At 52.0% G+C, this 27,045-nt stretch overlaps 3 protein-coding genes across 11 annotated transcripts in view; 1 reads left to right on the top strand and 2 right to left on the bottom strand.

Moving 5' to 3' along the window:
• smg7 (SMG7 nonsense mediated mRNA decay factor) overlaps nucleotides 1-907 on the bottom strand; it is a 32,775-nt gene extending 31,868 nt beyond the window's left edge. For 3 of the 8 annotated variants that reach the window (XR_009769668.1, XR_009769669.1, XR_009769670.1), the window contains exon 1: nucleotides 483-907. Coding sequence is in view for 4 of the 8 variants with exons in the window: in XM_061693879.1 (XP_061549863.1) it covers nucleotides 483-508 (26 nt within the window). In the remaining 4 variants the exon portion in view is untranslated. The remainder of the gene's footprint in view (nucleotides 1-482) is intronic. The other 5 variants (XR_009769667.1, XM_061693879.1, XM_061693880.1 and 2 more) reach the window with 2 other exon arrangements.
• Nucleotides 24-12,123, top strand: nmnat2 (nicotinamide nucleotide adenylyltransferase 2). Its single transcript, XM_061693884.1, has 12 exons — nucleotides 24-276; nucleotides 1,136-1,384; nucleotides 4,557-4,645; nucleotides 4,771-4,838; nucleotides 4,911-4,989; nucleotides 6,207-6,333; nucleotides 6,411-6,491; nucleotides 6,568-6,612; nucleotides 6,749-6,825; nucleotides 8,436-8,537; nucleotides 8,615-8,682; nucleotides 11,056-12,123. Exons 2-12 carry the CDS (start codon nucleotides 1,300-1,302, stop codon nucleotides 11,156-11,158), a joined length of 924 nt encoding a protein of 307 aa, XP_061549868.1. The 5' UTR covers nucleotides 24-276; nucleotides 1,136-1,299; the 3' UTR covers nucleotides 11,159-12,123.
• Nucleotides 12,124-13,289: 1,166 nt separating this feature from the next.
• Nucleotides 13,290-24,761, bottom strand: lamc2 (laminin, gamma 2). Of its 2 annotated transcripts, none has more exons than XM_061693877.1 (21): nucleotides 24,660-24,761; nucleotides 23,496-23,672; nucleotides 22,499-22,616; nucleotides 22,251-22,366; nucleotides 22,055-22,186; nucleotides 21,754-21,943; nucleotides 20,709-20,821; nucleotides 20,262-20,642; nucleotides 19,842-20,075; nucleotides 19,501-19,640; nucleotides 19,264-19,420; nucleotides 18,953-19,158; nucleotides 18,563-18,642; nucleotides 18,354-18,491; nucleotides 18,117-18,261; nucleotides 16,047-16,196; nucleotides 15,575-15,689; nucleotides 15,291-15,487; nucleotides 14,787-14,936; nucleotides 14,615-14,714; nucleotides 13,290-14,134 (listed from the first exon to the last, which is right to left on the bottom strand). In XM_061693877.1, exons 1-21 carry the CDS (start codon nucleotides 24,715-24,717, stop codon nucleotides 13,881-13,883), a joined length of 3,351 nt encoding a protein of 1,116 aa, XP_061549861.1. In that variant the 5' UTR covers nucleotides 24,718-24,761; the 3' UTR covers nucleotides 13,290-13,880. The 2 variants fall into 2 exon arrangements, with proteins under 2 accessions (XP_061549861.1, XP_061549862.1); XM_061693878.1 differs by having other exon boundaries at nucleotides 23,496-23,669.
• Between the last annotated feature and the right edge of the window lie 2,284 nt (nucleotides 24,762-27,045).

Below are 27,045 nucleotides of genomic sequence, written 5' to 3'. Positions count from 1 at the left end.
TGGCTAAACGTCACGTAAACGACGTCGTGACGACAAAAGTCTTTTGCGGCGACCACATTGCGTCGAGTAGCCTCACAACGACAACCACTGCCGCCGCGTCCTAAGCGCCTGCCAATCATAATGATAACACACGTGTGACGTCACACAACCGTCTAAGAGAACGAAAATGTTAGCAAAAAGATGAAGCTACGTAGCTTCACGGACAAGTGCCTACTACGCGTGGCGGGGAAAAACGACTTTTATTTTACTGATACAGACGATAACATTTTAGTAAAGGTGACGTTTAAAGGCAAACTTTTAACGATGATATGTTCGGACACAGGTGACTTCAGGCGACGGCATAGATTGTTGATGTACGAAGCTAGTTAGTCGACGCTAGCTTTAGCACGCTCGAAAACAATAGCAAGCGTCGAGTTCCAAGGTCACTTTAGGCAGCTCGTCGTGTCGTGTGCGGTGGGACGAAGGCCGCAGGCGTAACCCACCGTAAAAGCTGCGCGCAGAGGCTCATGGTGACTGCTCGCCCGCGTTCAGGCTACGACGAGCTCACGGGCTAACTCCGCTAACGCCGCCGCCATATTGTTGCTTCCTGTCTGCTTGCGGGGTGGTGGAGGGGGGGGGGGGGGGCAGCTTCGGCACTTTCCGGAAACATTCGGCTCAGCACGAAGGAACGACCAGACCAAAACAAAAAAACGAACACGCTTAAAAAAAACAATGCAATGTGTGACACAATGAAGTGACTCATTTGATACTTTGATCGTTCCGCATCATTTACATCACTCACACGTCGACCTGTTCCGTCTTATCTAAGACAAAAATGAGCGAGTTAACATAAACCATGAACACTGACGAGTCAGGTGAGCTTAAGTTCCATCCATCCATTTTCTGAGCTGCTTCTCCTCACTCGGGTCGCGGGCGTGCCGGAGCCTATCCCAGCTGTCACCGGGCAGGAGGCGGGGTACACCCTGAACCGGTTGCCAGCCAATCGCAGGGCACATACAAACAAACAACCATTCGCACTCACAGTCACACCTACGGGCAATTTAGAGTCGTGAGCTGAAGTTATTGATTAGAATACATTTAAAGTCCTATACATTTGTTTGGATTGAATGTTTAAAAAGAACTGACACCTTTCAAGCTCGCTCTCTTGTTCACGCGAGCAACAAGTCTCTTTAGAGCAGTGACGTCACTTCCTCCAGCATCCTGCCGCAGACTCTGCGACCTCGCCTCTCTCTCTGCGTCGTCTGCTGCTACACGCGAGCCCCGAGCATCCCAGAACCGGGACCAGGGCGTCGAGCCGCCATGCCAGAAACGAGCAAAAGTCACGTGATCCTGCTGTCGTGCGGAAGCTTCAATCCCATCACCAAGGGACACATCCATATGTTCGGTGAGTGTTTGCGTGGAATGGGTGAAAGCAAGTTGTGACGTCACGGTGGGTAAAAAAAAAAAAAAAAGCCGCTCGGTTTTGGTTCGACGCGATCGTCGCTGTCCAGCAGTCAGGTGCTGAAACGAACCTTCTCCAAGCGCTTTGCTCGCGTCTCGTTAGGCCGCCAAAGGCGTCGTCATTGTTGTTGCTGTGAAGAATGCGCGGGCCTTCACGACATCATCAACGTACACCCACGCCACTCCACGCACCCGCCATGTCACAAAATAACAAGATCATCTTCATCGAACACGGAAGATGCTCTGCACGTTCATTTTTGCAACACGAGCAACATTTCATTTTGGTCACAGTTGTATTGAAGTGAACAGTCATCAATGTTTGTGTGAATGCACACATACTGTATGTTATTCCTATTTTGAATCGCCACACTTTTTGGGCATCGAACCACTTTCACATTTCTCAACCGATTCGCACTATTCTAACTTCACCGTACTCCAAAAATTCAGGAGAGGGCTGGCATTTCTCTCGTTCCAAAAATTCCCACTATTCCACATTTTACGCCCCCAAATCCCTATTCAATGAGACGTTCAACAACAACAAAATTCCAAATTCAAAATCTTTGGCACACTCCAATCACCCTGGGAACGATGTTAAACACAGAAAGAATGACCAAATGACTGAATTCTACATTTCTCCACATTAAAGTTCCTACATTCAGACATCTTCTATCTACATTATTCTTTCCTCCTTCAACAATTCTTGACTGATTGAAACCATTGCAACTACAAAATCTATGTTCCACATCCCCCAAATTCCACATATTTCACATTCAAGATATATTTAACGTAAGTCCTTCCTTCAACATTTGATTCATTTATTTCATAGCTTTCCAAATCATTCCACAATTAACTCCACAACATTTCAATTCAGCTTTAGCTTTTCCACATTCACACGCAATTTCTCCAGAGATTTAATCAACTCGTTACTAGTTGTAGTATTAGGATTAGTATTATTATTATACATGTGCGCCTCATTTGAATGTTTATTTTGAACATGAAAACAAAAGAAAACAAAGCAAACAACAATGAATTGACAATAAAACACTTTCAACTAGTCCAGACTTGCGAAAACGCCAGCCCTACTCCATGTTCTCTTCATTTACATATCTATTCTGCATCCATGATACTACTACTAATGATAATAATGAACAGCATAAAAATTCTCAACAATATAAGAGATGTACAGTGGGTACGGAAAATACACAAAAACCCTTCATTTTTTCACTCTTTGTTTTATTGCAGCCATTTGCTAAAATCATCCATCCATCCATTTTCTGAGCCGCTTCTCCTCACGCGGGTCGCGGGCGTGCCGGAGCCTATCCCAGCTGTCGTCGGGCAGGAGGCGGGGGACACCCTGAACCGGTTACCAGCCAATCGCAGGGCACATACAAACAAAGGACCATTCGCACTCACATTCACACCTACGGGCAATTTAGAGTCTCCAATTAATGTATGTTTTTGGGATGCGGGAGGAAAGCGGAGTGCCCGGAGAAAAGCCACGCCGGCACGGGGAGAACACGCAAACTCCACACGGGCGGGGCCGGGAATTGAACCCGGGTCCTCAGAACTGTGAGGCTGACGCTCTAACCGAATGAATGTACACACGGCACCCCATATTGACAAGGAAAAAAACGGAATGGTTTAAATATTTGCAGATTCATTAAAAAAGAAAAACCGAAATATCACACAGACATAATTATTCAGACCCTTTGCTCAGTATTTAGTAGAAGCCCCCTTTTGAGCTAATACAGCCAGGAGTCTTTTTGGGAAGGATGCAACAAGTTTTTCACACCTGGATTTGGGGGTCATCTGCCATTCCTCCTCGCAGACCGTGCTTCACTGTTGGGACTGTATTGGACGGGTGACGAGCAGTGCCTGGTTTTCTCCACACATACCGCTTAGAATGAAGGCCACAGAGTTCGATCTTGGTGTCATCGGACCAGAGAATCATCTTGGAGTCCTTCAGGTGTTTTTTTTTTTTTTTTTAGCAAACTCCACGCGGGCTTTCACGCGTCTCGCACTGAGGAGAGGCTTCCTTCCGTCGGGCCACTCTGCCATCAAGCCCCGCCGGGTGGAGGGCTGCAGTGATGGTTGACTTTCTAGAACTTTCTCCCACCTCCCGACTGCATCTCTGGAGCTCAGCCACAGTCTTCTTGACCTCTCTCACCCGGGCTCTTCTCCCCCGATTGGTCAGTTTGTCCGGACGGCCGGCTCTACGAAGGTGTTCCGCTCGTCCCAAACCTCTTCCATTTAAGGATTATGGAGGCCACTGTGCTCTTAGGAACCTTAAGTGCAGCAGAGCTTTTTTTTTGTAACCTTGGCCAGATCCGTGCCTTGCCGCAATTCTGTCTCCGAGCTCTTCGGGCGGTTCCTTTGACCTCATGATTCTCATTTGCTCTGACATGCCGTAAGGTGTTCTATAGACAGGGCTGTGGCTTCCCTAATCAAGTCCAATCAGTATAATCAAACACAGAAGGTGTAGAACCATCTCAAGGATGATCGGAAGAAACGGACAGCACCCGAGTTCAAAATGTGAGTGTCACAACAAAGGGTCTGAAGACTTCTGCCTGTGTGAGATTTCAGTTTGAATTTTTGCAAACAAAATCTGCAAACATTTCAACAACTCCGTTTTTGTCCTGTCAATATGGGGGTGCTGCGTGTACGTTCATGAGGGAAAAAAACGAACTTCATGATTTTAACAAATAGCTGCAATATAATAACAAAGAGTGAAAGATTGAAGGGGGTCTGAAAACTTTCCGTACCCACTGTGTATATCATCATTGTAAATTGACATAACAAGGAACCAAACAATAACAAAAACACAACATAGTCAGACAAGTAATAATGAACATAAATCAATAAAAATGTGGAACACAGCCTCACCCAAGTAAAACATCATTCATTCATTCATGTAATTTGCTGACAGTTTAAAAATGACAAAATGCCTGCTTGTTTTTAGCTACGTAATGATCATAGTGCCTCCTTAAATAACATTTATTTTTTTGATGTCAAAGTCATACTATGCAAAAGATCATAACACGAAAGACTTACAATCACAAAAATAAGCTAATAGATGCACAATTTGCTCTTGTATCCAACTTTGTGTGTGTGTGCAGAAAAGGCAAGGGAGTACCTGCACAAAACAGGACGTTTCATCGTGATTGGAGGGATCATTTCGCCGGTGCACAACTCTTATGGGAAACCTGTGAGTTCAACTCCCCTGCTTATTATTATGATTATTATTATCAGTTCCGCGAGTGTTTGTGTGTCGAAGTTGGCACGATTATCTTCCGCCACGACGTCACCCTGTTTGTGCTTGTGCGTCCTCAGGGCCTGGTGTCCAGCAGGCATCGTCTGACCATGTGTCAGCTGGCCGTGCGGTCGTCCGACTGGATCAGGTGAGTCACGTGACGTCGCGGGGCCGGGAGCGCCGCCGTCGGTCCGCTCTAACGTGTGTCCTGTGGCTGCAGGGTGGACCCCTGGGAGTGTTACCAGGACACCTGGCAGACCACTTGCAGCATCCTGGAGCACCACCGAGACCTCATGAAGGTGATTTGAAATGGTGTCGCGGGGCCCCGAGCACGAGTAGTTTGGAAGATTTTGTTTCCTCCCTGTTCTCCACACTTTTACAGCCCTGTAAACACTTTGTCATACCGCAGCACAACACCTCCTTCTGAGCTAACTCCAACGCATCGTGAACAGTCGCTGGGCAGAAGATCACTCTGACAGACACACGAGATAAAGACTATTGAAGTTACTTTGAAGAAGTGCTTGAGTGCTTGATCTAGGAGTATTTAGGTGACTTTTCCATAGCTCCAGGAATATTAAGATCGCTTTTAGGGAGCATTTTGGTAGGCTTAAAAGGAGTTTGGGGAATCTCCATAAGATTTCAGCGTATTTAGTATTCATGTGATTTATGAGACTTTATCAGTTGATTTACTGAGTATTTATGTCACTTTTGGGGCGTTTTTCAGTAGATTTAGGAATATTTAGTGTTGGGGGCGGCAGCACGGCGCGCGACTGGTGAGCACATCCGCCTCGCAGTTCTGAGGTTGCGGGTTCAAATCCGGCCTCGCTGTGTGGAGTTTGCATGTTCTCCCCGGGATCTCAGTTTTCCGCCCACATCCCCAAAACATACGTGTTAGGCCCATTGAAGACTCTCAATTGCCCGTAGGTGTGAATGTGAGTGCGAATGGTTGTTTGTTTCTATGTGCCCTGTGATTGGCTGGCGACCACTTGAGGGTGTAGCCCAGAGTCAGCTGGGGTTTTGAAAAACATTTTATTGGTCCTTATTGTTGTTTCTTGTTGTCATTGTTGCTATTGTTGTACTTGAGGTCATTTCCAAGTTCATCGCAAAGCAAACACAAAACAACGAACGGGAGATGGAGGAAGCAGAGTTTATTTCATTCCGTCGGCCGTGATCCCAAATGGAGACACGAGGACCCATTTATCCATCCATCCATTTTCTTTCGCTTATCAGAGGTCGGGTCACGGGGGCGGTAGCTTTAGCAGCGGGGAAGCCCGGACGTCCTTCTCCCCAGCCACTTCATCCAGTTCTTCCAGGTCCAGAAAATTTGCAAATGCTTTCAAAACATCGGATGAGTACGATCTTCGTGTCTTGTCTTATGGCTCTTTTCCCAACGATGCGCAGGGGGAGCACGTAGCGTTGATAATGCTCAGTCACTCAAGTTTGACAATAGAATCGTAATATGTTGTTGTTGTTGTTGTTTTTGTTGTTGTTCTAATTGACGCCGCTGTCCTCCTAGAGAGTGACGGGCTGCATTTTGTCAAACGTCAACACGCCGTTGTCGACGCCCGTCATTGGTCAGCCGCAGACCCAGGCTCCGCCCATTTATCAGAATCACAACAACTTAAATCACAAGCCCACTTCCGGTAAGTTTTGTGGACCAGGGTGAACCTGACGATGATGATGATGACGACGACGACGACGACAAATGTGTGCGTTGCAGCAAAACTTTGGGGGAAGCTGAGTGAGAGTTTGGGCAAAGTTTGCTGCATGCGTCCTCACATGGACCGCTTCACCTTCATTGGTGAGTCACCACACACAATCCCAGCGAGTGTGCGTGCGTGCGTGCGTGCCACTGACTGTCGCGTTCCTTGCGTCAGATGAAAATGCCAACTTGGGGCCCACCATGACGTATGAGGAGATCGGTGAGTGGCGGTGTCGCCAACCATCCGTCCGGCGGGACCGCTTCCTGTGTGCGTCTATCCAGTAAACGTGTCGTTTACTGAGAGTGTGCGTGTCTCTTTCCTTCCTCCCCCTGACCCCGCCCCCTTTGGTGTGTAGAGTTGCGCATCTTGCTCCTGTGTGGAAGTGACCTCCTGGAATCTTTCTGCATCCCTGGCCTGTGGAAGGACAGTGATGTAAGCGCCCCCGTCACCCAGGCCCCACCCTCTTCCCACCTCGCCCGTCATCTTCTTCTTGTCCTTCTTCTCGGGCCGAGGGAGCGCTCCCCACACGCCGGGACCGCCAAACGCCTCAAAAACCCTTCCAAAAAAAAACCAAACTCAAAAATGACTTTAACTTACTGAAAAGCAAGTCTGAAAAACACACATATTGTAGAAGCCACTGACAGGCAATTAAAAATCAGACACCCTAACTCACAAATGACTAAAATAGCATTTTAAAAAAACTGATTTAATATCAACTTCCAACTGACTCATGAGCACTCGCAATAAAAACAACTGACAAGCGATTGAAGCATGTGAAAAACCAGTGTTCCCCAACCTTCTTTGCACCGCGGACCGGTTAGGAGTCTGGATTTTCCTCACGGACTTGGTGCGTGAGAGTTCACTGTTGCGATAAACCCGTATTTCAAGTAGGATTCCTGATATAGTATTGTTTCGTTCGCGAACATTTCGTTCAAAACAACAAATCTTTTCAGTAAACGTAATGAGCTGAATTAGTTCATGAAATGATTTCGTTCCTGCGACTGGCTGGCATCCGGTTCGGGGCGTACCCCGCCTCCTGCCCGACGACAGCCGGGATAGGCTCCGGCACGCCCGCGACCCGCGTGAGGAGAAGCGCGACAGAAAATGGACGGATGGATGGATGATTTCATTCTTTGAGCTCTGCCGCCGTTAGCCAGCCCGCTCGGACCGGAAACGGAAACGTTCGAGCCGGCCGGGACGCGTTCTGTGCAGTCGCGACGTGTCACTTGAGACGCGCAGCTGTTGCGGCGGAGAAGATCCGCTCAATTTTCTAAATAAAACACATTGACGCGCGAATTGCAATACAACAGAAATGATATCAATTGGTCATTCTTTCTCTGCGGCCCGGTAACAAATGCTGATGGCCCGTTACCGGTCCGCGGGGACCACTGTCATAAACGACTCGCACAAAAGGAGAAATTGGCTCAAGAGTGACTTAAAAGAATGTAAGAAGAACCCAAAAATGACTAACAAGCACTTCCGTGCAAAGCAATCGACAAGCAATTGAAACACACAAACAAATCACAAATGACTAAAAAAGACTCGCAAATGAGTCGGAAAACGATTTCAACATGGCTCGAAGTCAATTAAGTGCGTTCAAGACCTTAAACAAGCACTTCAAATAAAAGCCACTCAAACACAATTGAAACATGTCAGGAACGACTCACAAATGATTCAAAAAGTCAAGTCAAGTTTATTTGTTTCGCCCTTATTCCCAAAAGCGTCTCTAAGGGCTTCACAGGCCCACGGTTGGCAAAGAAGGACGACATCGGCGACTCTAAACGCCCCCAAAAACTAAACAAAAACAACTTCCCGTGAAAGAAACATGTCACAAACGACTCACAGAGGACCCAAAAAGACCAACACAAAATAACTCCAAAGCGGCTTCAAGAACTTGAAGATACGACTCCAAAAACTTCAAAGAACTCACCAGCACTTGAAAGGTGCTATCGAAATCCAAGTTATTATTATTAGTCAACTGACCAGCGAATTAAACACGTCGCAAAAATCTTTTCTTACCTGATTTGCGTGCGTGTGCGCAGATGGAGGTGATCGTGGGCGACTTCGGCATGGTGGTGGTCCCTCGTGACGGCGCCGACACCGAGCGCATCATGAAGCAGTCGTCGGTGCTACGGAATCACAAGGTTCTTCTTCACCTTCTCCTTCTTCTTGGTCTTCCGGTTCCCGCGTTGACTTTCTGCCGTTCCCGTCTGGCTCTCAGGACAACATCGTGGTGGTCGAGGACGACGGCAAACATCCGATGGCGCAGGTCAGCTCCACTAAGAGCAGGTAAGACCGTCACCACGTAGATGGACAGACTGACTGACTTAGTGACGTAACAAGTGCCTGCCATCTTTGTGGAATTTTCTAAAAAAAACATGGAATGAGCAGTTCAAAGGCCTTGAAAATCCTTCATAAATACAGCGGCTGAAATAAGTATTTAACACGTCACCGTTTTTCCTCACTAAATGTACTTCCCAAGGTGCCGTTGACCTGAACCTTTCAGCAGATGTTGGGAACAACCCGAGTAATCCATACAGCCAGAGAAAGTCGAACAAATAAGCTCAGCAATTAAGTTGTGTGTAAAAATGTGAAATGACACAGGGGAAAAAGTATTGCACACAGGAAGAAAGGGAGGTGCAAAAAGGCATGGAAAGCCAAGACGACGCCTAAAATCTTTCAATCATCAAACAGCAATCCGGCCCCTCGTCAGTGCAAATGAGTATCAGCTGGTTCAGTCCTAATGGATGGCCTCCAAAAAGGTGTCGTTGCCGAGGTGTGAGTCAAGACACCTCTCGTGATGGGGAAGAGCAGAGCGCTGTCTCAAGACCATCGCAAAGTAATTGTTGCGAAACCCAACGACGGCATTGGTTACAGGCGCATATCGAAGCTTCTGAACGTTCCGGTGAGCACGGTTGGGCCCATAATACGGAGGTGGACAGCCAGTCGTACCGCCGGAAATTTGCCTCGATCAGCTGCGCCTCGCAAGATTTCTGACAGAGGAGCGCAAAGAATAATCAGAAGAGTTGTCCGAGAGCCGAGGACCACCCGTGGAGAGCTTCGAAAAGACCTGGAATTAGCAGGTAGTGTTGTCGCAAGGAAAACGGGGACTAATGCACTCCGCCGCCGTGGCCTGTATGCACGCTCACCACGCAAGACCCAACATTTGGACAAGCCACTTAAATACTGGGAGAATATAGTCTGGTCGGATAAGAGCAAAATGGAACTGTTGGGATGCCATAATGCACACCACGTTCGGAGGAGAAAGGCCACCGCACATCAGCCTAAAAACACCGTAACGACAGTGAAGTTTGGAGGTGGGGCTGCTTTTCAGCAAATGGTACTGGTGAACTTCACATTATTGAAGGAAAGATGACTGGGCAAGTCTACTGAGACATTCTTCTTCTTCATCTGCTGCCATCTACGAGGAGGATGAAAATGAAACGAGGGTGGACATTTCAGTCGGATAATGATTCAAAATATACTGGAAAGGAAACTCTTGGTTTCAAAGGAAAACAATAAAGCTGCTAGAATGGCCCAGCCAATCACCTGACTTGAATCCAATGGAAAATCTGTGGAAAGAACTGCAACTCAAAGTCCATAAAATAAGCCCACGGAAACTTCAAGATTTGAAGACTGCTTGTGTGGAGGAATGGGCCAAAATCACACCAGAGCAATGCATGCGACTAGTTTCTCCATACAGGAGGCATCTTGAAGCTGTCATTGCAACCAAAGGCTTTTGTACAAAGTATTAAATACATACCAGTTGGCATGTTCAAAGCTTTTCCCCTGTGTCATTTCACATTATTACACACAAGTTCATTTCTGAGCTTATTTGGTCTCCTTTTCTTTGGATGGATGGATTACTTGGCTTGTTCCCAGCATCTGGTGAACATTTATATGTAAATATAAATGTTATATTTCTATTTTTTTATATATATAAATATATTTATATTTATACAGAAATATGTTTAATGAGAAAAATGTCCTTGACGTGTTTACGTGTTCTGGATGTGTTGTTTTCATTTTGTGGACGTGTTCTTGACATGTTGACGTGTTTCGGACGACGTGTTGTAGATGTGTTCTGGATGTGTTGTCATTTTCTCGGCATGATGTTGACGTGTGTTCTGGACGTGTTGAAATATTGTTGTGTTGTTGACATGTTCTGGATGTGTTGTCATTTTCTTGACGTGTTGCTGACATGTTGACCCGTTGTGGACGTGCTGTTGTCGTGTTCTGGACATGTTGTGCTCTTGACGTGTTGTTAACATGTTCTTGATATTTTGTTAACAGGTTGTTGACATGTTGACGTGTTTTTATGTTCTTGACGTGTTGTGGTTGTGTTCTTGATGTTTTGTTGCCATGCTCTTGATGTGTTTAAAATATGTTGTCGTCGTCTCGTGGACGTTTTGATGTCGTGTTGTTGATGTGTTCTGGACCGGTTGTGTTTTTGGCATGTCGATGTGTTGTTTTCGTGTTGCGCACGTGTTCTGGACATGTTGTGTTGTTAACATGTTTTTGATATTTTGTTCACATGTTGTCATGTTGCGGTCGTGTTCCGGATGTATTATGTTCTTGACGTGTTGTTGGCGTATCGTTGATGTGTTCTGCACTTGTTGTTTTGTTGTTGACGTGTTGTTTTCGTGTCGTGGACGTGTGCAGGCTGGCGCTGCAGCACGGCGACGGCCACGTTGTGGACTACCTGTGCCAGCCCGTCATCGACTACATCCTCAACACGCAACTGTACATCAATGCCTCGGGATAGACGCGCTACGCTAACGTGGTCTCCTGCCCCAACATCAGCACGCAACTACAGTGAACCCCCGTAGCGCGCCGCCTCCACGTTACGCCCTTACCATAACAAAAACCTTTCTTTGTCATTTTACCCCTCCCCTAATCTATAAACCCATTTCCATTGATTCCTACTTCACGTTTTAAGTATTTCTTAGCGCCTGTTCTCACTTTCTCACTGTCAAGAAACATTCGACTATCGTAGGCAGTTCTCCAAATTCAAGCTGTTTATTTTTCACTGCAGTTGAAGTTGACTGTAAAAAGTGACGCATAAAACAAAAGACAATGAAACATTTCATATTTAAACACCAAAATGTTCAACCAAACCTTATCGTTCAGACTAACCAAAGGCCACTACCTTCATGCTAACATAATGTGAAACAGTCCTAATGGGCTCATGGAAAATAGCATGTGTGTTATGGTAGTTGTCCACATTCAAACATGCTGCTTCATATCTGTGTAGATTGCCAGACATCCAGGTCATTGTAATCGGCGACGGGTGAATCGAGGCAACTGGAATCTTTCAGCTTTCATCCAAATTCGAAATTGTAGGTGTTTCGTCTCGTGTAAACAGAGTAACAATGCAACAAAATGAGCATACAACAATAGTCACAGCCAGGCAGGTATATTTTTTCTCTCCACAGTGAAAACGATTCCTTCTCTGCCGCTTCTTCTTGCTCTTAATCGTGTTTCTTCCCTTCCAGTCGAGCTCAGTGCTGCCTGCCATGTTGTGGCGCAACGTGGTACTTCATCGAAGATGTGCAATTTTAGTTTGGGAATTAGGCCTGTCGACTGTAATAATTACTTTACAAAATCTGCTATATAACGGGGTTGTGATGAAGCGGGGGTTCACTGTAACAGCTACACTTATGTGCTTGTGTGTGTGTGTGTGTGTGTGTGTCGGGGTGGGGGAAGGGGAAGGGGGTTCCTTTTTTTTTTTTTTTTGCTTCACTTCCTGTTTTTCATCCAGACAGCAAATGCATGAAACCTTAGCTGCTTCGGAGCTTTACCATCTTACAGTACGTTCTTCCCGTGTTTTCGTCCATTAGCACGTTAGCCTCGTAGCTAACGCAATCCTAGCTGCTAGCTTCAGCTTGTTCAGGTGATTGGTGGTAACAGCGCCCACCCCCACCCCCCGCCGGATGACAGCGGAAACCCTGATTGTGGCGTCACTTCAAACTCATTCATTTATGTATCCTTACAGGACACGTGTTGTGCTTTTTCTTCTTAACTGGAGCCGTTCTCAGGCGTCTTGGTGACGTGTCTGCGGCACGCTTTGATCAAAAGCCTCCGACGACGAACTAAAGTTTGACTTTTTTATACAGCATATTTCTTGCCATGGTGAAATTGGCTCACTTAAGGGGCAGATCTTTCTCTCATCCCGCCTCACATAGTGCTCGGCCAATGGCGAAGCCCGGCTTTCATTACCATGGCAACCAGTGGACTGGATCCGTTTCTGGTTGCGAGCGCCCAAGACCAGGAGAGCATTTCGCGGCGCGTGAACACATCACCAAATAGAACCGTTTGCGTGCTAACAATAAAAAGTCGATATGTCCCTTTTAACGGCACAGTGAACGAACGGTTAGCATATCTGTGTCACGGTTCGGAGGACCCGGGGACAACATGCAAAGGCTGGGTTTTCTCCGGGTACTCCAGTTGCCTCCCGCATCCCAAAATCATGCGTCCTAGGTTGATTGAGGACTCTAAATTGCCCGTAGGTGTGAATGTGAGTGCGAATGGTCGTTTGTTTCTATGTGCCCTGCGATTGGCTGGCGGCCGGTTCAGGGCGTACCCCGCCTCTCGCCCGAAGTTAGCCGGGATAGGCTCCGGCACGCCCGCGACCCGCGTGAATGGAAGCGGAATGGAAAATGAATGAATGTCAACTTAAGAGTAATTTAGGAGCCCGAAATCTTTTGACAAGGATCCACTTTTTCCAAAGTACAGTACCAGTGAATGGGAGACTTTTCAAAGTAAAAGCCTGAAAATGGCTGATTGTGAGTGGCGGTTTTCAGTGTGCAGCATGTTGACGCTTTGCTTGTGCTTGTGGCATGAAATCTAATGTATTTGTACTGTACAACAAAGTCATTAAAATACAACACAAAACAAAACTTCTTCAGCATTTTATTCAATTCCAGGACAATCATATTGATTACATGGAATCGATTAGCTCACGTGTCAGCAGGAGAAGTCAAAAGGTGTCAGTATGTACAAATTGTTATATAAATAGAAAAATGGGAAACGTGTCACAGGAGACTTTGAGTAGCCTGCGTGTGCGCGTGCGCGTGCGTCTATTTGCTGTTGGGCAGAATCCTCGCATCTCCCAAAACATGAAACATTTTTTGAGTTACTGAACATTGTATCGTCAAATTTCTCAAACTATATTCAACTCTTAATAACAAGGCTAAATAATGTGGTACAATAACAGCACCAGACTCAGGACTGTCCGATAGTATCGAGTTCTGGACAAATATTGATTGAAATTGAAACCAAATTCGGACCGAGGCGGTTTCCGCCCGACGGCGTCGATTTGTGTGCGGCTCCAGAAAGGGGAGGAGCCTCCGCCTGAGACGGGTCACGTGATGAGCGACGACGTGAAGTGAAAAGCGAGATCCAAAAGACAAAAGTTGCCTTTGAGCGAATGGGATTGAATCTGGCCTGTTGTCTCGGGCATGGCGAAATTCCTGGGCGGTGACGTGTCAGGCCTTCTCAATGGGGGGGCTGTTGAAGCACCCGCTGGGTACGGTCTTCAAGATGTCCTCCAGGTTGGCGATGTCTCCCAAGATGGCGTCGATGTCCCCATTTAAGACGGCCAGCAGGCGGCGCTGCGCCGCTTCCCGCGCCGCCGCGTCCCTGAGCTGAGGCTTGAGACGTGTCTCCACGTTGCGGTGGGCCGCCGCCACCGAGTCCTCCAGCTCCTCGAGGCGGTCCGGGTCGAACGTACCCGTTTGGTCTGCGGGACGACAACGAGGTCAGAGGTCGCAGCCCTTCCCAAACCGGGGTTACCCGCGTCGCCGTTACTGACTGCAATAAACGATTAACAGTGGCCGCCCCGGACCGAACGGCGCCCTGTGCGATGCCCCTAGATTGGGCCCCGCCCCACCACCACCGACCGTCAGTGGTAGCGGGGGGGTTGAGTGCCGCCGAGCGGCTGCCCGTTGCGCAAAAACTGATTCGTGATGTGGTAGAATTGAAAAAATGCGTTCGCTGTGGGCCTCGTGGCCTCCGGGGCAGCGGCGGAGCCACAGACGTTTCTGTGGGCTGCCCAGAAAATTGTGATCGTCGTTTTGGCCCCTTGAAACGACGCAACTTGAATACGCAACTTTTCGATTCCTACGGCATTTTGGGGTCAACGTTCATTTTGTTTCATTGGCATTATTCGATGATGAACGCATCCAACGTGGTAAAGGTTTGAGAAGTGGGCGTGTCTTACTGATGTTGACCATCCCTTCGGCAATGTCTTGCAGCATTCTTCCCACGGCGTCTCTGGCCAGTTTGGCGTTCCTCAGGGCGGTGGCGGCGGCATCTCCAGCCTGCGGGACAACGCGCGGGCGGCGTTATTTTGCCGTCGTCACCTCGGGGCCGCTCGCGGTCGAACCTCTCACCTGCCCCGCGTCCGCTTCCGTTTTCCTGCCGGCGCTGAGCTCGGCGTCGAGGTCTGCGCCGACATCGCCCGCCAGTGTCCGCAGTGCCTTGACGCCGTCGTTCACGTCGGTGGCCTCGTTTCCGAGAGGCGGTACGGACCCGATTGCTCCCTGGTGAGTAACAAACCGATTAGTCAAATCAAGACAATGTCCATGACAGACCGAAGGTAAAAGTTCTTCGCTTTCACCTATAAAATTGTATGTACCGTATGCGTTCTTGGAATGTTAACTACAGAAAGAAGAAACCGAACTGAAGTTCTTGCATCTTGGATTAGTGCCCTGAGCTACCTAATTCACTTTGTACTTCTAAAAAGACAGTTGCATGCTTCACTGTACTGTATTTTGTCAAGATTTCGGAATGGATGTTGAAGTGAACCGAATCCTAAAGGCAGTCTATCGCAGTTAGTTTCCCCACATCAAGAGACTAAATCTCATCAACGCTACGCTAGACCGGCGGTGGCGCACCTCCAGAACGGGGATCAGCTTTTCCAGCCGGTTGATGGACGCCATGGCCGTGTCCGAATCCGCGGACACGGCGTCCAGCGAGCCCCGCGTCTCAGCGTTGTTCTCGGCGGCTCGCCGAACGGTCGCGCGGACAGCAGGAAGCCGCTCGACGGCGGCGTCCGCTTGCGCTTGGTTGGCGGCGATCTGCCGGTCGAAGCCTGAGGACGGAAAGGACGGCGAAGACGGTGAAGGAAGACGGACGGGACGGAGACGGCTCGTCGGCGTTCGCGCGACTGTCCGTTCACCTCTCAGAGTGCCGAGGGCGGCGTCCAGCTTGTCGGTGTTGCTGTTTATGCGCCGCAGCGCCCCCTTGGTGTCGGCGTGGGCGGCGTCCACTCGGCCTGTCAGCGCATCTGTGTCCTGCGAGGGTCATACGATGTCATTCCAGAATCAAAGAGCAAGCCCTGGCAGAGGCCCGGTCGCCAATGACGTGGCGACGTCAGCAGCCAGTGGGAGGGCGGGTGAGGATAGGACAGAAAAGGACAAGACGAGTGTTGTCGCCGGGCAACAAGTAGCAAATAGGACGGGACGGGACAGGATAGGATAGGACAGGGGTCGTGAGCCAGGTCGGGCGACACCCAACGAGGAAGGGACGCAACGAGGAGAAAAAGGGTAGGGCCGGTCGACGGCCAACGAAGCTGATGGAATTCCCGAAAATAAAACAAGAGAGCAGCGACCAATCAAATGTTGACAAGAATTCCCACAATGCTTTCCTACCCGGATGGCACTCCTGCCTCGCTCCAGCATGTCCTGGGCGGCAACCGTGTCCCGCTGTACGTCGTCCCGCAGTGCCGTGAAGCCCGCCACGCTCCCGTCTGCCGCCTTCTTCAGGAGGTCCAGCTTGGCGGCCGTGGCGTCCGTGTCGCCCTGAGCGCGTCGGGGAGTCAAAGGGCGCGTTAGGATGCGGACGGGCGCCGGACGTTACCGTCGGCGGTCTTGTCATGGAACCCAGTTGAAAGATTTCCTCCAAAAAAGGGATACTTTTACTCCGACAAATTTCCCCTACCTTCGCTATAAAATCAAATCCGAAGCAATTGCTCGTTGACGGTACTGCCTGACCCCCGGAACGGGAAGCAGAAGAACGATCCTGCCTGTGGTGACACGATACGGGTTGATGGAATTGAAGAGGCGAAGCGCCTCTCGCCGACTCCGCGACTCCAGCGGCAGATGACGACGGCGGCGAACGAGGCCGACGTTACGCACCCGGAACGTACGCGTATTTACACAAACGCTTTTCGTACGTCGGAGCGAATGACTCTCCCCGGAGGATGAAGCGCCTCTTCTGCCAACCGAACGAGACGGAAATATTGGCATTCAAAAATCGAGGTGGATTCCATTGATATGAATCCAGTGACGCGAAAAGCTCCATCTCCTTTTAGTGAGGACGGGCCTGTCTAGGCGTAGGCTCAACTCGACGGCCAACCACGGAAATCCATCGGTCTCGCCTCCGCAGCGCTCCTGTCCCTCAGGAGGGTCGCGGGGGGCGCGGCGCCGAGCCCGCCGACTTTGGGCGAACCCCGAACTGGTCGCCAGCCGGTCGCGGGGCACACGTAGACGAACAACCATTCACGCCTGCGGACAATTTGGAGTCCGCGCTGAACCTGCCGTGCATCTTTTTTGGAGTGTGGCAGAAAACCAGAGTACCCAAAAAAACCCCACAAAAGTCCACACAGGAAGGCGGGAGGTCGGATTTGAACACAAAGCAAATGTTTACTACTTTAAAACTTTTACTTGGGTAATATTCTACAAGGTAGGCAGCACGGCACATCCGCCTCGCAGTTGCGAGGTTGCGGGTTGAAATCCGGCCTCGCCTGTGTGGAGTTTGCACGTCCTCCCCGTGCCCGCGCGGCTTTTCTCCGAGAACTCCGCTTTCCTCCCACATCCCCAAAACATGCGCGCTAGGTTGATTGAAGACTCTAAATTGCCCGTAGGTGCGAATGTGAGTGCGACTGGTTGTTTGTTTCTATGTGCCCTGCGATTGGCTGGCGACCGGTTCAGGGCGTACCTCGCCTCTCGCCCGAGGACGGCTGGGACGGGCTCCGGCCCGCCCGCGACCCGCGTGAGGATAGAGCGCTACGGAAAATGAATGAATGAATGAATGACTTCTATACGAGGTGTCTAACTTCTAGCAGTTATTTGTTATGACGATAGTTATTGCTTTCAGGTACTCGAGCCAAACTCTTCTTCTCACGCCTCCGCCGGCCGCTGTTTTCCCTCTCCATCTCTACCCAGCCGTCCAAGGCAGACAGACGCCCCGCAGAGATTTGGGTTCTGTTTCGGGGTTCTTCCTTGGAGGGAGTTTTCCTTGCCTCCGTCGCAAAGCGCCCGCTCACGTGGGGTTCGCTCGGTCTTCTTAGATACAGTACACATTCGCACAACCGACCTTGTCCCGGATGATCGCGCGACTCGTCACTTGAAACCGCGTCCGCTCCTCGACGTCTCGGCGCCCTTTGCGCAACGGTCGTCGCGCCGGACTATTGCAATATGAGTCGTTCGAACCGCTCTAAGTGCTGGAGGACTCGGCATCTTTTCGCACAATTGTTTTTTGTCGATGTCTTCACGTCCCCAAAGTGTTCTGTCAATCGACCGTCTGTCGTCGTACTGGAGCGGCTCCGACGACCGGAGACAAATTCCTTGTGCGTTTCGGACATACTTGGCAAATAAGGATGATTCTGATTCTGATTCTGATGCATGTACGAGGAGTGTGCTCCTTGACCTGATCCGTGTGTGAAGTGAACTTGCGCTAACTTCGCTGTACAGAAATGAAGTCGACTCCACTTGACTGACCGTCAGGGCGGGCGGGACGTCTCTGGCCGTCCTGCTGATGTCTTCCAGCATGCCTTTGGCCTTGTCGCTCTCGTCCGTGGCCTCACCGCCCACGCGGATCGCCCGGTTCTCCAAACCCTTGACCCGCGCCGCCATCCCGTCATACCTGAGGAAGACGCGCGCGCCGTCGAAACGCCGCCATTCAGAGCGATACGCTGCTCCCTGCTGGACAACCGATGGACCGAAAGAGTAACTTACGCAGTTCGCACTCCTCCGATCAGATCTTTGACATTGTTCCCTTTGTTGAGAAGATTCCGGACCAGTGCCAGACTTTTCTCAGAGTCGCCCAGAGCCTCCTTGGCACTCCGCTCCACCGCCACCGCCTTCGTCCGATGTCTGACAGACCCAGACTTCAACATCCGAGCAGTTTTAACAAAATTGCGTTGATGAGTGTCCGGTGCACGCACTTATCAGCCAAGCTTGTCGCGGCCCGCGACAACGAGGAGAGAAGGTTTGGAGTCAGGGGAGCATCGCCTGCCGGAAACTCCTGACAGGAACGACAAAAATAAGAGCGGTTCGGAATCGATATCCTCATCCTTCACGTCAGAATTACTCTTCCATACCTGAATCCAGTCAACTGAGACCAGAATTTAGACACCTGACAACTTAATCAGTCCAGTCATATGAAACCCGAATCCATTCCCGTAACACTTGAATCTAGTCATCTAATACCCGAATCCAGCCACCTGACGCCGGAAAGAAGTCACCTGACCATAATCCGGTCCCTTAACACTTCAATCGTGTCACTCGACACCTCGCGTATCGTACAAATGCGATAACGTGGCCTAAGGTCTTACAGCCGCCCGGAGACTTGACTCGGCCTCGTCCAGTTTGCGTTTCATGTCCTCCACTAAATTCTGAAGCCGATCTCCTTTGGTCACGTAGGTCAGCTGCCGTCGTTTGATGTCACCGGTCGCGTCGGCCGTGTTCTGGACGTCCCGTTCCTCGGACAGTCGAGCGCGGCCGATAGACGTCAGACTGTCCCGCAGCCGCTTCTCCAGGTCTGTAGGACACCGCGGTCGGGACTTTGATGACGAATGCCCTCACGAGAAATATGGACTTCTTGCTCGTCGCGCACAACAATCGAAAACGAGCGATGATGCGGCACCTGCTAGCTGCTCCGCATCGCCCTCCAGGTCGTCCACCAGCGCCTCGGCCGCACTTATCACGGCCTCTATATTGGTGTTGTTGCCAGTATTGAGTCCGGCACCCATCTCGGAGTTCTGCGCCTGCAACTTCTGAACTTTGAAAGCCAACTCCTCCGCCTGAAAGTCGCATATAAAGGATGACGAAGACGGCTCAAGGGCGGCCCGTAGGACGTGAACGATCTGAGGCGACCTTTTACCTTGACTTTGGCTGCGTCGAAACAGGCGGGACACTCCCGGGACGTCTGACACTTGGGACCGTCGAAGCCCAGTCTGCAGCGACAGCGACCGCCGTCGTCGCACTGCAGCGACTCGGAGCCCCGAAGATTGCAGTCGCATGCTGCGGCGACAAAATGCGGGAAATGCTCTCATTAGTGCGCGTGCGTGACAACGTGTCGGGAGCAGGTGAGCAACGGGTCAACACGTCACAAACGTGGCAACAGCATGTCAGCAACATATCGGAAACATTTCGGCAACGTGTCACCGATATCTTAGCATGTCGACACGTCAGCAGCGTGTCAGCTTGGTTCAAGGAACTTACGTCTGCAGGCCTGCTCCAGGCTGCGGTGATAAAAGTTGGCCAAACATACATCGCAGCTGCGACCCATCGTGTTGTTGACGCACTTCAGACATTCGCCGCCGGTTCGATCGCAGCTTCCCGCCACTCTGACGTCAATGTGGCCGTTACACCGGCAGGGTCGGCACGGCCGCCGCCCTCCGGCGCCCCCTCCGGGCGAGCCGTAGAAACCCTCCAGACACTCGTCGCAGCGTAGCCCTGAGCGCACGCGACCGGACAAACATTAAATCGCATCGGTATGCTGACCCCCGACGGCTGGAGGCGCGGTCGCATCCCGTAATATCCCCATCGTGACCCGTTATGTTCCACGTCGCCCCGTTGTGTCCCGCAATGCCCCTTATCGTCACGTCACGTCCCGTTACGTCTAATCTCCGGCGGACCCACCCGTGGTTCCGGGCGGACAGACGTGACACTGCGGCCGTGCCGACCCGGCGACCGGCGAGCACGGCACTCCCCTGGGACAGGGGCACGTCACGCAGGTCCGCATCCACGGGTCCCAGTAAAACCCGTCCGAGCAGGTTTGCGTCTCATCCGCGGGGTAGCAGTCGCCCGTTTGCGGGTCGCAGTCGCCCCCCTTGCAGCCGCAGGGCTCGCAAGGGCTGAACGCTCCGTCCGCCGCCCTCCGCCGTCTGAAACCCGCTGAGCATTGTTGACAGAAGTCGCCCTCGTATCCCGGCGGACAGACGCAGGTCCGCACCCAGCGGGCCGGGGCGCCGTCCCCTCGCCTCGCCGACACCATTTTGACGTTGTCCAGGTAACCGCGTCCTAGAGAGACAAACGACAGTTGTCGGTTACCGTCCAATCTAGGGTCGGAAGGTAGGAGGGGCTCACCTCTGTCTCCAAAGGTGGCTCGTATCTGGATGGCGCTCAGGTTCTGGAGGAGTGTCTGGAACTGGAAGGGCGTGAGCTGAGGGCGCCACCTGCTGCCTGGCTGCTCGTCCAGTCTGATGTCACACGAGAGAAAGCACGACACAACATCACTCGCTCACTCGGCGTCCTGTCCCTCAGCGTCGCGTTTAGCTTCTTCAGGAAGTCTGACCAGTGCTTCGAGGGGACGCTTTATGGAGAATACATTTTGTTTTGTTCAAATAGTCAAGCTTTTTTTTACCATTTCTCAAAAAGGACATTGTCTGTGAGCGAGCCCTTCCGCCCCCTACCGTGACATAACAGCGGGGACGGTCGAAATAGTCACCTCCCCCCGTGCCCTGCCCTGCGATTGGCTGGCAACCAGTCCAGCGTGCTCGCCGCGCCGCTCTCGCCCGTTAAGAGGAAGAAGATGAAGGACGGATGGATGGATGCCGGTGAGATGCTGCACCCTCAGGTGGCGAAGCAATTGAATCTCTGTGGGTTTGTCAGCCTTTTGCAAAGGACAAAGGTGCGTGCGCCTGGCGAGGTGCCCGTGCAGCACAAAAAGGCTTTCCTCGTCTTCTTGTCTTTCTTCCTCACTTGTTTCCCCGCACTCTGGGCCCCAAGTCCACTCGTCGAAGAAAGTGTGAGGCCAAACCAGTGGTCAGTCTAACAAAACCCGGGCTCAGCGGTATGAGGGTCAGTCCACCCCTGAAATGAGCTACGTTCACCACGGGGCAAGAAACGCGCTGTCAAAACATCGCTATCGTTCTCGATCCTTCGCCCGCTTTGAGCGAACTCTCCCACAGGCGTGTTATCGAAACACTCGGGAATTCCGGGAAATTGGCAGGAGAAAAACGCATAAATGTGTCGCCTCGAAAAGCCGCTGAAGTCGGGGAGTGCCGCGAGTCACGAGCGCCGCGGATTCCTGGTTTGTTTCTACTTGCCGGAGCGCCAGGAATGTTCTCGCTTCTCCCTGAACAGGCTTCCCGGGGCGGCGGGAACCCGACCGAGCGAGCGGAGTTCGGACCTGAAGGTGTAGTCGATCTTCTGCCCGCAGGGAACGACAGAGCGCAGGTCGCCCAGCGAAGCCGAGACCCGGTGACCGGAACCTTCCAGAACGACGTCGTCGATAGACGGGCGTCGGATGCCGCGGTCCAGACGCAGCGAGAAGGACAAGTTGTGACCGTAACTCAGCAACTTGTTGCCCAGGTAAGAAGCTGCGGGACAGACAAACTTAATGCGGGACAGGAAGCGCGAGGGATTCGGGTCGGGGTTAGGCCCGAAGCGGTTCGGGGTTAGGACCGAGGGGGGTCGGGGTCTCTCCGCACCTGGCGCGTACAGGTACACCGGCGGACCGCTCCCGGAGATCACCTCCACGTCCTCGTACTTGGGGGACCAGCGGGAGCGGACGTCCGCCGGCGTGAGGCCGTGAGCGGCGGCCGCCTTCCAACCCTCGGGACCTGCGGATGACAAACGTCAGTCGTCTTCCGACGGCCGAAGGGAAGACGAGCGAGCGGCAGCTACCGTGCTCGAAGGTGCTCCGGATGTTGTGGACGCCGTACGCCGACTGGGCGGAACATTGGCTGCTGTGACCGTAACAGAAACACAACGCGCTGCCGGAATCCTCTCTGGGACTGCGCCTGCGAGGGACAGGGACAGGGACAGGAGCAAGAGCAAGAGAAACGGAAACGGAAAAAGAAGAAGAGAGGTTGTGGTGAATTACTGGACTTGTAGTTTTTTCGTCGCGGTCCGTGTCGTGTTTCGGTGTTAACCTTGGTGAGCATCCGCGGGGGCCGATTGGTCCTCGGGGGCAGAGGTCACACTTTGTTCCTGTGACGCCCTCTCTGCAGACACAGCGCCCCCTGCTGTCACACCTGCCGCTGACAGAACCTGGAGGAACGCCACGAATCATTCACTCGCTGCCCGCTGCCCAATCGCGGCATACTTCCTCAACATGTCCACTGGAAATCCTTCCCTGGTCATTGGGGACTTTTCGAGTCATTGAGTTAGCGTCTAATGTTAGAATGCAGTCCGCCGCGTCAGAATTCCTTTGTAGTGACTTTGTAACGATGAATCATTCATTCATTCGTCATTCCCCACTCCCGAATCACTATTTAGCCATTTTCATATCCATCCATCCGTTTTCCGTACCGCTTGATCCTCGCGTGGCTCGCCGTCTTCGGGCGAGAGGGGGGCTACGCCGGCCGATCGCGGGGCGCATCCGAACAAACAACCGGTCGCGCGCACATTCACGCCTACGGGCAATGGAGAGTCTTCCATTGAACGACCGGGAGCGGGCCCGGGGAGAACACGCCAACTGCGCACAGGCGGGGCCGGGATTTGAACCCCGGTCCCCGGAACCGGGAGGCAGATGTGCTGACCGGTGGTCCGCCGTGCCCGTTTCCATATCGTGGACTGCGCAGCCAAACGCCGAATACTTACATCATGACAACATACCGGCGCGTCTGCTTCGGTGATAAATATTGAACAAATACAAATACATCTCCGATAATACGATCGCACCGTCCCAAGCTGAGCGTATTTTCACCGAATGAATACAAACGAAGCGCATTTGTGCCTTTCCCGTATCAGCGCCGCGATTATAGGATAGGCTGCCTCTCGAGCGCTCATCGGGTGTTCGCTACTTTCCGAGATGCGTTGCAGGCGCTGCGTCAAGCGCGGCTCACGCTCAGCACGCGTCCCGACGGCGACTCGCTATACGGGTGTCGACGACGTGTTCGGGCGAGTGGAGGTTTTGGGGACCCTCACCCGCGGGGTGGCAGCCACACGGCACGCAGCCGAGCGTCGGCCCTCCTTGGCGGAATCCGTCTTGGCAGCGTTCGCAGCGCCGACCTCGGCCGTTGCCCGAGCAATCCACGCAACGGAGACCCAGCGCGTCGCGCACGCACACGCCCGAGCGACCGTTGCACTCGCACCGCAACTCTGCTGAAGAAAAAAACACAAAACACACGCACGGGCGCTCGATGGTCTCCGTGGACTTTCCTCACAATGACGAGACAATGCAAAAAATGCATCTGCAAATAATGTTTGCTGGCCACGTGTAGCGGCAGGCGGAAGACCGAAATGCTCTCGAGGAACACACCCAACCTACGGCTCGACCTTTTTCGGGCGGTGTCAAATGCGGGCCTCGGCTCGATAAAGGGTGCGCAAATCGTCACCCTTTCGCCTCTGCCAACTACGATTTCTTCTCGCCCCCCAACCCTCCGACGACTCCGCTCCTACTCTTTGAACGTCTCCACCGCAAAGTCTTCCGCTGGCGCAATTTCAACATCGACTCTCCAACGCACTCCGACCGAACGCGTACTTTTAGTACGTCTTCTACACTTCCGACTTCCTTCCTACTTTTTTCCTTCCACACACTTTCCTCGACTTTTAGTCCTTGGCGCCCTCGCAACTTCTCCAACGTGGACGCTTCTACTTCTACCTGTTCGACTTTCTTCCACTCTACCGCTTTTTCCACCGCGACTCTTTCAACGTCGACACTCTCTCCTCTTTCAATCTCTACTTTTGGACTTTCTCTTGCACTTCTTCACCTTTGACTCGTTCTCCCGCTGCTCTTTTTACGATTCCTGCTCTTCTGTTTCAAAATCGACCCTCTCGTCTGCTCTTCTTTTCCAACGTCTACTTTTGCCGCTTTTACCAAACCGAACTGACTGACTAACTGGGAAGGCTCCAGTGACTGAGAGGAGAACGAAAACACCGGGAGGTTCTCCTCGAAGTCTCCAGCGTCGCCTCGGTGGCGAGTTCAAAGTGCACGCGCGAGCGAGGTCAAGCCGAGGGCGCCTACGTGACGCAACAACAAAGAGAGCGAGCTAAGTGAGTTGAAATGTCAACGGTAAAGTTGCGATCCGGCCGAACGTGAAAATGATCGAGCTGCGTTGTCATGGTAGCAGGAGGGCAAAACAGACTTACTGTCGGTCGCCGTGACGACGCCAAGCGCAAAGAAAAGCGCGGCGAGTGAAATCTTCATGTTGACTGCTTCGCACTGCACCTTCGAATCCTCCTGAAACTCGCACACGCTCTGCTTTTAAAACAGGTGCGTGTGCGTGTGCGTGTGTCTGCGGCACGTCGGGACACGCCGACCATACTGACACACACACTCGTGCGCTGGCATGAGTGTGTGCCGGGCGTTGTTCTGGATTTTTACAGCGCGTTCAACTCACTAACATGTCCGCGTGAGCACCACACGATTCCTCACAAGCAGACGTGACAAACAAACACGATGAACTCCATGATCGGTCGGGATCGGGAACATCTGGCACAGTCCCCTGTCAGAAGGAATTCCGAGTCCCGCCTCCGGCAGAACTTCGACCGCGGGGACGTTGAGTCCGAGCGCTGCGTGTTCCGCGCCGCCGTGGTTGACGTCGGGCGCCTGTCGCGGCGGCGATCCCCGAACCCGTCGGTGGTTAAGCTGAAGAAGGAGTCCTCTTCGGCAGGCCGAGCGGAATGCCGCTTTGGTGGTCACTGTGGCAAAAACCCAGATCTAGGAGGAGAACAACTTCCGGACGGCTTCGAGGAAATTCTGGTCCGCCGGCCAACGTTTCGTGAGGGGGAAGCGGCGCTTCGTGGAGACGGGGCGCTGATGACCTCACCTCGGGACGTCGGGGGTCACTAGGGAGAATACTTTCGAGACCTCCTCGAGCCCGCCGACGCGCCTACCTAGAAGGAAGCAGAGTCTGGGCACTCTGAGGCGGGCTGCCCTACCTCCGCCGACGTGGTTAAAAAGCACCTCGATAGCAGAGCCCCGGGTGTGGATGAGATCCGCCCGGAGTTCCTCGAGGCTCGGGATGTTGCGGGGCTGTCCCGATCGACACCCTTCTGCAACATCGCATGGACATCGGGTACAGTGCCTCTGGATTGGCAGATCGGCAGGCGGTAGTGGCGGAGTCGGAGTGGAACAGCGGACCAGCTCTACGCCCTCGGCACGGTCCTGGAGGGTGCGTGCGAGTTTGCCCGACCGGTCTACGTGTGCTTTGTGGACTTGGGAGAAGGCGTTTGATGGTGTCCCTGTGGAGGGTGCTCCGGGAGTACGCGGTACCAGGCCTCCTCCATAAGGGCCGTTTGGTCCCCGTACGACCGAATCGGAGTTGGGTCCACATTGTCAGCAGTAAGTCGGTTAAGTTTCCAGCCAGGGTTGGAACAGCAGTTCAGTGACAGAATTTCTAGGCACAGGCAGAGGTGCGGAGGAGCGTAGAGGTGGCTGGGGGCGTCTGATTCGGATGCCTCCCGGACGCCTCCCCGGTGAGGTGTCCCGCCGGGAGGAGACCCCGGGGACGACCCGGGACACGCCGGAGAGACTACGTCTCCCCCCCGTGGACGAAGTGACCGGGGAGAGGGAAGTCCGGGCAGCCCCGCTTAAGCCGCCGCTCCCCGTGACCCCGCCTCGGATAAGCGCGACAAGATGGATGGATGGATGGATGGATGCAAATGACAAACACGATCAGAATCAGAATCGGAATCGGAATCAGAATCATCTTTCTTTGCCAAGTATGTCCAAAAAACACACAAGGAATTTGTCTCCGGTAAGGAACTTGATAAAGATGAAAAATGTGATGAACAGGACTAACATAACAAGTTTCCTCTCGAAAGCTGACAGGAAGTGACACGTGACACATGCACGCACACACTTGTGTGTGTGTGTGTGAGCAACTAAGCAAACTCAACACAACTTTTCAAGTCAATTGAGACAATCTCAGCACAACACAGTTTGTGTGTTTGTGTGTGAGGGAACCAATCAGCCTGACACACGCTTACACACACCCTGGTAGACACTCAGACGCTTACTCACATTTACTCACGCTTACACGCACTCACACACACACATGCATTCCGTTTCCACAAGCCTTAACAACACGCTCACGCCCTACCTGGTTACCATGGAAACGCCCCACCCTGCGCCCGCATAGTACACACCGACACGCTCGCACACACGATAGTCGTGTACCGAATGGTCTGAGAAAAAATTTTTTTTGGCTCCATCTACAGTGAAAGATCTGCTAGTACAGTCCCCGTGACTTGAATACAAGTGTGCGCCCCTATAATTCCAGCAGGTGGCGCCACAATACTGTCCAGAGTGAGACCTCTCCCATTCTTTTTTCTGTATCTGCCAAGGCCGCGTTATTCGGATTCCCCCGTAGTTTCTAGGCAGGTCACGCCCTGCCCATATCACTGGCTTCAGGACACGCCCCGCTGCACTATGATTGGCTGTTGTATCCTGTAGGACACGCCCTATTGCTTCTAGACGGGAAAAGAAGGACGTGACTTCAGTGTGGCGGCGTTCAAATGTTTCCCACTAACC

This window comes from Phycodurus eques, chromosome 13, assembly GCF_024500275.1.
Source record: "Phycodurus eques isolate BA_2022a chromosome 13, UOR_Pequ_1.1, whole genome shotgun sequence".
In the NCBI taxonomy this organism is placed as follows: Eukaryota; Metazoa; Chordata; class Actinopteri; order Syngnathiformes; family Syngnathidae; genus Phycodurus; species Phycodurus eques.
Note: the sequence above shows the minus strand (reverse complement) of the source record. Positions and strands in the feature narration are given on the sequence as shown.